The 10,007-nt window shown below is 41.8% G+C and overlaps 3 protein-coding genes across 3 annotated transcripts; all 3 read right to left on the bottom strand. All coding sequences in view use genetic code 12, as the record gives it.

Moving 5' to 3' along the window:
* Positions 1-848: 848 nt before the first annotated feature.
* On the bottom strand, positions 849-2,216 carry PVL30_002142 (uncharacterized protein; the record flags this gene model as incomplete). The annotated part of the gene is made up of 3 exons (XM_061119296.1): positions 849-1,620; positions 1,668-1,695; positions 1,913-2,216. The coding sequence occupies 3 exons, from the start codon at positions 2,214-2,216 to the stop codon at positions 849-851; spliced, it is 1,104 nt and encodes a 367-aa protein (XP_060975279.1).
* Positions 2,217-4,607: 2,391 nt separating this feature from the next.
* Positions 4,608-6,137, bottom strand: PVL30_002141 (uncharacterized protein; the record flags this gene model as incomplete). The annotated part of the gene is made up of 2 exons (XM_061119295.1): positions 4,608-5,422; positions 5,834-6,137. 2 exons carry the CDS (start codon positions 6,135-6,137, stop codon positions 4,608-4,610), a joined length of 1,119 nt encoding a protein of 372 aa, XP_060975278.1.
* A 2,391-nt stretch (positions 6,138-8,528) lies between these two features.
* On the bottom strand, positions 8,529-9,956 carry PVL30_002140 (uncharacterized protein; the record flags this gene model as incomplete). Its single annotated transcript, XM_061119294.1, has 2 exons — positions 8,529-9,343; positions 9,653-9,956. 2 exons carry the CDS (start codon positions 9,954-9,956, stop codon positions 8,529-8,531), a joined length of 1,119 nt encoding a protein of 372 aa, XP_060975277.1.
* Between the last annotated feature and the right edge of the window lie 51 nt (positions 9,957-10,007).

The following is a 10,007-nucleotide window of genomic DNA, read 5'->3' as shown; positions in this document are numbered from 1 at the left end:
GTAATGGTGGTGGTGGTAGTGGTGGTAGTGGTGGTAGTGGTGGTAGTAGTAGTAGTAGTGGTGGTGGTAGTAGTAGTAGTGGTGGTAGTGGTGGTAATAGTAGTAGTAGTAGTGGTGGTGGTGGTAGTAGTAGTAGTGGTGGTGGTGGTAGTAGTAGTAGTAGTGGTAGTAATACTATTACTTCACGAGCAAACAATGATTTAATGTAACATAAACAAATCCCGAAAACGAAAGTAGATTCCGCAAGCTCTACTTCTGCACCATCTGAAACAACTTGCACGGTGACTTATACAACTCAACCTGTGATTATATGATCCCGCTGTGCCTTGTTGATACTCCTAGTGCATATGCGTCCTCGACATTTTTCGTTCCCCGTACAAGATCATACGACAAAGGCGCCATTTTGTCGCAGGATCTGCCAAGTTCAGAATAAATGTGTGAGTCAGCAGATACACTAGTGCAATGTTGTGGTAGGCTATGGGAAACGGTAGCAGAGGTCAGTGGGCTCCCCCTGCTTTGGGATCATGGTTGGGTTTGTGATATAGTCATCCGTGAAGCAGCAACAGAGGTAACATCAGAAAAAGCAGCAGGAATAGCAGTAGGGATATCAGTAGAAATAGCAGTAGAAATAGCAGTAGAAATAGCAGTAGAAATAGCAGTAGAAATAGCAGTAGAAATAGCAGTAGGAATAGCAATAGAAATAGCAGTAGGAATAGCAGGAATAGCAGGAATAGCAGTAGGAATATCAGCCACACGGGTTTGCTTTTCATTTTTTGTCTGCAATTAGCACCAGTGATTAGGTTGAAGATGAATGGGTAGAAGATGGGCTAAGAAAGAGCTCGACTCCTTCAGATTGATTCAGAGCTTGAGGGTCTCAGATCGCAGCAAAACATTTCGGCCAACTTTCTCTGAATAAAGGATTTTTCTTTTCTAGGACGTTGATATATGCGATCAAAGTCCTTCATCTTCAATGGACCTTCCACCAGGTTCAAATGAAAATTGAAAAGATTGTAAATCCAAAGAGCATACTTCTCAGACAATTTGCGCCTACTCTGACCTAATCGAGAGACCCCGCTTGGACTGTCTTTAAACCAATCATCAATATAATACCAAACTCTATGGTCCCCATCATCTGCATATGCAGCACATATTACAAACTTGAAGCCGTATCTTTCTTTGGCAGCTAGAAAAGATACGTCTTCTAAAAAGCGATAATTATCCCACCAATCCCAAGCCTCATTTTCTGGGAACTTCCGAGTTTCTGTGAGCCTGAAATTGTTGGGATGGCGACGTGATATAGCAGATTCCTTGCCATTCCGGGAAAACTTGTATTCCAATAAAAACTCTGTCCTATAGTCGAGATTGCGTGTTACAACGAAGTATTTGGTTTTCGTCTTTAACTGCATCTCGACTAATTGAAGGACAGGTATAAGTAGCGACTCATACTCGTCCTCGCCAAGTATTTCAGGGAGCCACCTGATCACATTTTCAAATTCTCTCTTTGTGACCCGGTGTACAATAAACTTCCTATCACCCGATTTGTAATTTCCATTCTCAAGTTTTGTGAGTCCTTGAGAAATGGACTGTACGTATTCGGAATCCGAGAAGCCCATTGAAGCTCTGATTTCCTGACACAGTCGAGGACAGTATGACTCTACGTTTGCTACAAACTTTCCGTATGTGAAAGGTTTGCAGCTGTTGTTGTTGTTGTTGTTGTTGTTGTTGTTGTTGTTGTTGTTGTTGTTGTTGTTGTTGTTGTTGAGGTTGTTGTTGTTGTTGTTGTTGTTGTTGTTGTTGAGGTTGTTGTTGTTGTTGTTGTTGTTGTTGTTGTTGTTGTTGTTGTTGTTGTTGTTGTTGTTGTTGTTGTTGTTATTCATCTTCTTCTTCTTCTTTCTGTTGGGATGCAACGCACGAATGCCGGCAACCATCCCCTTAGCCAAAAGAACCCTTTCAGCTAACTCCTTCTCCTCTCTCCTCTCTTTAAACCATCCAAATGGTCTAAACAGGGGGAATTGTCTCCTCACCAGCTTCTTTTCCTCCACGTCTTCAGCGCCTAAATCTACCTCGTAGAAGGTTTCCGACCCTGTAGCCGGTGAAGGAACCGATACTGGTGAGCCTGATGTCTCCCCTGGAATTGGATACCGAACATTGCGTTCGGCTGGTTCTGCCTCCTTTGACTTGGAGGCGGTGTTAAAAAGCTTCTTAAAAATTTTCATTTTAGAATTTGATTAAGTAAACTAACAGGTAAAGTCTGACTTGTTTAAAACGTAGTGAGACTTTGGTTGTGGGTTTACTTCTGGCGAAAGAAGAAGGAAAAGAAAAAGAAAAAGGAAAAGAAGAAGAAGAAAAGGGCAAAAAAAGGTTTGAGGTCACAAGGGTTTTGTTTGTGGATATTTATACTTCACCAAGTAGCCCTCTCGCCACGCCTTGTGGTTGGAGACTAACAAGTAAATTGTGTTATGCCATATACATTGTGGTTGCAAAACCCGCGAGGAAGTGAGGGGAACAGAAGGGCGTGTGCAATTGTATACGCTACCAAATGCTTCATAACAAAAAACCAAATGGGTGCTGCCAAATGGGGTGTGGCCAATAGTGTGTGACCAATAGTGTGTGGCTGTAGCAGAAAACGGACGACTAGAGTGAATGAATTGTATGTTTGGATGCATGTTGGCTCAACACAATCTACAACCTTATACATCCTGCAATGCATTCTATCTCCACAAACAATTCTCGACGGATTGCCGTCAAGCTTGCAACGAGTCGAGAATTGTTTGTGTGTGTTGATTATTCCCCTGAGTTTGGTGCGAATTTACGGGAAAACTTTTTTCTGCTGAAGTTTGAGGACAATTGTGGGCTCAGCTGCCCACTGTAGTGTTTTTTGTAAAGTTTTTTGTAAAGTTCTTTGTAAAGTTTTTTGTAAAGTTTTTTGTAAAGTACACACGCACCCGCGCGCGTCCATCTTACGTGTATATTACGTGTATCTTAGGTTGACTCGTTCACAGCAGCTCACGTGCGCGTATACATACACATACTCCAACCCGAGATACTCTAGTTTGCAATGACAGCGATTGCGCGAAATATACAGAACGTCCAATTTGAGAAATAATTTGTAGGCAGAGTGCGAGATAGAAGAATGGTTCATTTACAAATAGCAGAGTGTATACAAAAACAGAAAGGTGTGTTAATATTAGAAAGAAAAGTGTAAAGATTAATAGCAAAAGTCATCGAGTCCCCCACCTTGATGTGTTCCTGAAAACGAGTGAAAGCTGTATATGTTAAACGAGCGAAGATGCAGGTGCAATGGGAGATACCAAAAGTGTGTGCGTGCCAGTGACGGATAAAATAAGTAGTAGCAGGGCCCTTTGTGGTGTATGAACACGGGCACACTTTTTGGCGAGCTCCCCTTCTTTGGGATCATGGCTGGGTTTGTGATATAGTCGGCCATGGAGCAGCAACATCAATAGTAGAAACAGCAATAGCAGGAACAGCATCAGCAACAGCATCAGCAACACCACCAGAAATAACACCAGAAATAACACCAGAAGTAACACCAGAAGTAGCACCAGAAGTAACACCAGAAGTAACACCAGAAGTAACACCAGAAGTAACACCAGAAGTAACACCAGAAACATCCTTGACAAATTTGAATGGCATGGTTTAAGTTTGGTCGACACTGGATAGCACACACTATGATAAATATGTTAAGTATAATAAATATGATAAATATTAGTGGTGATAGCGGTCGTAGTAATGGTGGTGGTGGTAGTGGTGGTAGTGGTGGTAGTGGTGGTAGTAGTAGTAGTAGTGGTGGTGGTAGTAGTAGTAGTGGTGGTAGTGGTGGTAATAGTAGTAGTAGTAGTGGTGGTGGTGGTAGTAGTAGTAGTGGTGGTGGTGGTAGTAGTAGTAGTAGTGGTAGTAATACTATTACTTCACGAGCAAACAATGATTTAATGTAACATAAACAAATCCCGAAAACGAAAGTAGATTCCGCAAGCTCTACTTCTGCACCATCTGAAACAACTTGCACGGTGACTTATACAACTCAACCTGTGATTATATGATCCCGCTGTGCCTTGTTGATACTCCTAGTGCATATGCGTCCTCGACATTTTTCGTTCCCCGTACAAGATCATACGACAAAGGCGCCATTTTGTCGCAGGATCTGCCAAGTTCAGAATAAATGTGTGAGTCAGCAGATACACTAGTGCAATGTTGTGGTAGGCTATGGGAAACGGTAGCAGAGGTCAGTGGGCTCCCCCTGCTTTGGGATCATGGTTGGGTTTGTGATATAGTCATCCGTGAAGCAGCAACAGAGGTAACATCAGAAAAAGCAGCAGGAATAGCAGTAGGGATATCAGTAGAAATAGCAGTAGAAATAGCAGTAGAAATAGCAGTAGAAATAGCAGTAGAAATAGCAGTAGAAATAGCAGTAGAAATAGCAGTAGGAATAGCAATAGAAATAGCAGTAGGAATAGCAGGAATAGCAGGAATAGCAGTAGGAATATCAGCCACACGGGTTTGCTTTTCATTTTTTGTCTGCAATTAGCACCAGTGATTAGGTTGAAGATGAATGGGTAGAAGATGGGCTAAGAAAGAGCTCGACTCCTTCAGATTGATTCAGAGCTTGAGGGTCTCAGATCGCAGCAAAACATTTCGGCCAACTTTCTCTGAATAAAGGATTTTTCTTTTCTAGGACGTTGATATATGCGATCAAAGTCCTTCATCTTCAATGGACCTTCCACCAGGTTCAAATGAAAATTGAAAAGATTGTAAATCCAAAGAGCATACTTCTCAGACAATTTGCGCCTACTCTGACCTAATCGAGAGACCCCGCTTGGACTGTCTTTAAACCAATCATCAATATAATACCAAACTCTATGGTCCCCATCATCTGCATATGCAGCACATATTACAAACTTGAAGCCGTATCTTTCTTTGGCAGCTAGAAAAGATACGTCTTCTAAAAAGCGATAATTATCCCACCAATCCCAAGCCTCATTTTCTGGGAACTTCCGAGTTTCTGTGAGCCTGAAATTGTTGGGATGGCGACGTGATATAGCAGATTCCTTGCCATTCCGGGAAAACTTGTATTCCAATAAAAACTCTGTCCTATAGTCGAGATTGCGTGTTACAACGAAGTATTTGGTTTTCGTCTTTAACTGCATCTCGACTAATTGAAGGACAGGTATAAGTAGCGACTCATACTCGTCCTCGCCAAGTATTTCAGGGAGCCACCTGATCACATTTTCAAATTCTCTCTTTGTGACCCGGTGTACAATAAACTTCCTATCACCCGATTTGTAATTTCCATTCTCAAGTTTTGTGAGTCCTTGAGAAATGGACTGTACGTATTCGGAATCCGAGAAGCCCATTGAAGCTCTGATTTCCTGACACAGTCGAGGACAGTATGACTCTACGTTTGCTACAAACTTTCCGTATGTGAAAGGTTTGCAGCTGTTGTTGTTGTTGTTGTTGTTGTTGTTGTTGTTGTTGTTGTTGTTGTTGTTGTTGAGGTTGTTGTTGTTGTTGTTGTTGTTGTTGAGGTTGTTGTTGTTGTTGTTGTTGTTGTTGTTGTTGTTGTTGTTGTTGTTGTTGTTGTTGTTGTTGTTGTTGTTGTTGTTGTTGTTGTTGTTGTTGTTGTTGTTGTTGTTGTTGTTGTTGTTGTTGTTGTTGTTGTTGTTGTTGTTGTTGTTGTTGTTGTTGTTGTTGTTGTTGTTGTTGTTGTTGTTGTTGTTGTTGTTGTTGAGGTTGTTGTTGAGGTTGTTGTTGTTGTTGTTGTTGTTGTTGTTGTTATTCATCTTCTTCTTCTTCTTTCTGTTGGGATGCAACGCACGAATGCCGGCAACCATCCCCTTAGCCAAAAGAACCCTTTCAGCTAACTCCTTCTCCTCTCTCCTCTCTTTAAACCATCCAAATGGTCTAAACAGGGGGAATTGTCTCCTCACCAGCTTCTTTTCCTCCACGTCTTCAGCGCCTAAATCTACCTCGTAGAAGGTTTCCGACCCTGTAGCCGGTGAAGGAACCGATACTGGTGAGCCTGATGTCTCCCCTGGAATTGGATACCGAACATTGCGTTCGGCTGGTTCTGCCTCCTTTGACTTGGAGGCGGTGTTAAAAAGCTTCTTAAAAATTTTCATTTTAGAATTTGATTAAGTAAACTAACAGGTAAAGTCTGACTTGTTTAAAACGTAGTGAGACTTTGGTTGTGGGTTTACTTCTGGCGAAAGAAGAAGGAAAAGAAAAAGAAAAAGGAAAAGAAGAAGAAGAAAAGGGCAAAAAAAGGTTTGAGGTCACAAGGGTTTTGTTTGTGGATATTTATACTTCACCAAGTAGCCCTCTCGCCACGCCTTGTGGTTGGAGACTAACAAGTAAATTGTGTTATGCCATATACATTGTGGTTGCAAAACCCGCGAGGAAGTGAGGGGAACAGAAGGGCGTGTGCAATTGTATACGCTACCAAATGCTTCATAACAAAAAACCAAATGGGTGCTGCCAAATGGGGTGTGGCCAATAGTGTGTGACCAATAGTGTGTGGCTGTAGCAGAAAACGGACGACTAGAGTGAATGAATTGTATGTTTGGATGCATGTTGGCTCAACACAATCTACAACCTTATACATCCTGCAATGCATTCTATCTCCACAAACAATTCTCGACGGATTGCCGTCAAGCTTGCAACGAGTCGAGAATTGTTTGTGTGTGTTGATTATTCCCCTGAGTTTGGTGCGAATTTACGGGAAAACTTTTTTCTGCTGAAGTTTGAGGACAATTGTGGGCTCAGCTGCCCACTGTAGTGTTTTTTGTAAAGTTTTTTGTAAAGTTCTTTGTAAAGTTTTTTGTAAAGTTTTTTGTAAAGTACACACGCACCCGCGCGCGTCCATCTTACGTGTATATTACGTGTATCTTAGGTTGACTCGTTCACAGCAGCTCACGTGCGCGTATACATACACATACTCCAACCCGAGATACTCTAGTTTGCAATGACAGCGATTGCGCGAAATATACAGAACGTCCAATTTGAGAAATAATTTGTAGGCAGAGTGCGAGATAGAAGAATGGTTCATTTACAAATAGCAGAGTGTATACAAAAACAGAAAGGTGTGTTAATATTAGAAAGAAAAGTGTAAAGATTAATAGCAAAAGTCATCGAGTCCCCCACCTTGATGTGTTCCTGAAAACGAGTGAAAGCTGTATATGTTAAACGAGCGAAGATGCAGGTGCAATGGGAGATACCAAAAGTGTGTGCGTGCCAGTGACGGATAAAATAAGTAGTAGCAGGGCCCTTTGTGGTGTATGAACACGGGCACACTTTTTGGCGAGCTCCCCTTCTTTGGGATCATGGCTGGGTTTGTGATATAGTCGGCCATGGAGCAGCAACATCAATAGTAGAAACAGCAATAGCAGGAACAGCATCAGCAACAGCATCAGCAACACCACCAGAAATAACACCAGAAATAACACCAGAAGTAACACCAGAAGTAGCACCAGAAGTAACACCAGAAGTAACACCAGAAGTAACACCAGAAGTAACACCAGAAGTAACACCAGAAACATCCTTGACAAATTTGAATGGCATGGTTTAAGTTTGGTCGACACTGGATAGCACACACTATGATAAATATGTTAAGTATAATAAATATGATAAATATTAGTGGTGATAGCGGTCGTAGTAATGGTGGTGGTGGTAGTGGTGGTAGTGGTGGTAGTGGTGGTAGTAGTAGTAGTAGTGGTGGTGGTAGTAGTAGTAGTGGTGGTAGTGGTGGTAATAGTAGTAGTAGTAGTGGTGGTGGTGGTAGTAGTAGTAGTGGTGGTGGTGGTAGTAGTAGTAGTAGTGGTAGTAATACTATTACTTCACGAGCAAACAATGATTTAATGTAACATAAACAAATCCCGAAAACGAAAGTAGATTCCGCAAGCTCTACTTCTGCACCATCTGAAACAACTTGCACGGTGACTTATACAACTCAACCTGTGATTATATGATCCCGCTGTGCCTTGTTGATACTCCTAGTGCATATGCGTCCTCGACATTTTTCGTTCCCCGTACAAGATCATACGACAAAGGCGCCATTTTGTCGCAGGATCTGCCAAGTTCAGAATAAATGTGTGAGTCAGCAGATACACTAGTGCAATGTTGTGGTAGGCTATGGGAAACGGTAGCAGAGGTCAGTGGGCTCCCCCTGCTTTGGGATCATGGTTGGGTTTGTGATATAGTCATCCGTGAAGCAGCAACAGAGGTAACATCAGAAAAAGCAGCAGGAATAGCAGTAGGGATATCAGTAGAAATAGCAGTAGAAATAGCAGTAGAAATAGCAGTAGAAATAGCAGTAGAAATAGCAGTAGAAATAGCAGTAGAAATAGCAGTAGAAATAGCAGTAGAAATAGCAGTAGGAATAGCAGGAATAGCAGGAATAGCAGTAGGAATATCAGCCACACGGGTTTGCTTTTCATTTTTTGTCTGCAATTAGCACCAGTGATTAGGTTGAAGATGAATGGGTAGAAGATGGGCTAAGAAAGAGCTCGACTCCTTCAGATTGATTCAGAGCTTGAGGGTCTCAGATCGCAGCAAAACATTTCGGCCAACTTTCTCTGAATAAAGGATTTTTCTTTTCTAGGACGTTGATATATGCGATCAAAGTCCTTCATCTTCAATGGACCTTCCACCAGGTTCAAATGAAAATTGAAAAGATTGTAAATCCAAAGAGCATACTTCTCAGACAATTTGCGCCTACTCTGACCTAATCGAGAGACCCCGCTTGGACTGTCTTTAAACCAATCATCAATATAATACCAAACTCTATGGTCCCCATCATCTGCATATGCAGCACATATTACAAACTTGAAGCCGTATCTTTCTTTGGCAGCTAGAAAAGATACGTCTTCTAAAAAGCGATAATTATCCCACCAATCCCAAGCCTCATTTTCTGGGAACTTCCGAGTTTCTGTGAGCCTGAAATTGTTGGGATGGCGACGTGATATAGCAGATTCCTTGCCATTCCGGGAAAACTTGTATTCCAATAAAAACTCTGTCCTATAGTCGAGATTGCGTGTTACAACGAAGTATTTGGTTTTCGTCTTTAACTGCATCTCGACTAATTGAAGGACAGGTATAAGTAGCGACTCATACTCGTCCTCGCCAAGTATTTCAGGGAGCCACCTGATCACATTTTCAAATTCTCTCTTTGTGACCCGGTGTACAATAAACTTCCTATCACCCGATTTGTAATTTCCATTCTCAAGTTTTGTGAGTCCTTGAGAAATGGACTGTACGTATTCGGAATCCGAGAAGCCCATTGAAGCTCTGATTTCCTGACACAGTCGAGGACAGTATGACTCTACGTTTGCTACAAACTTTCCGTATGTGAAAGGTTTGCAGCTGTTGTTGTTGTTGTTGTTGTTGTTGTTGTTGTTGTTGTTGTTGTTGTTGTTGTTGTTGTTGTTGTTGTTGTTGTTGTTGTTGTTGTTGTTGTTGTTGTTGAGGTTGTTGTTGTTGTTGTTGTTGTTGTTGTTGTTGTTGTTGTTGTTGAGGTTGTTGTTGTTGTTGTTGTTGTTGTTGTTGTTGTTGTTGTTGTTGTTGTTGTTGTTGTTGTTGTTGTTGTTGTTGTTGTTGTTATTCATCTTCTTCTTCTTCTTTCTGTTGGGATGCAACGCACGAATGCCGGCAACCATCCCCTTAGCCAAAAGAACCCTTTCAGCTAACTCCTTCTCCTCTCTCCTCTCTTTAAACCATCCAAATGGTCTAAACAGGGGGAATTGTCTCCTCACCAGCTTCTTTTCCTCCACGTCTTCAGCGCCTAAATCTACCTCGTAGAAGGTTTCCGACCCTGTAGCCGGTGAAGGAACCGATACTGGTGAGCCTGATGTCTCCCCTGGAATTGGATACCGAACATTGCGTTCGGCTGGTTCTGCCTCCTTTGACTTGGAGGCGGTGTTAAAAAGCTTCTTAAAAATTTTCATTTTAGAATTTGATTAAGTAAACTAACAGGTAAAGTCTGACTTGTTTAAAAC

Source organism: Lodderomyces elongisporus, chromosome 2 (assembly GCF_030384665.1).
Source record: "Lodderomyces elongisporus chromosome 2, complete sequence".
In the NCBI taxonomy this organism is placed as follows: Eukaryota; Fungi; Ascomycota; class Pichiomycetes; order Serinales; family Debaryomycetaceae; genus Lodderomyces; species Lodderomyces elongisporus.
Note: the sequence above shows the minus strand (reverse complement) of the source record. Positions and strands in the feature narration are given on the sequence as shown.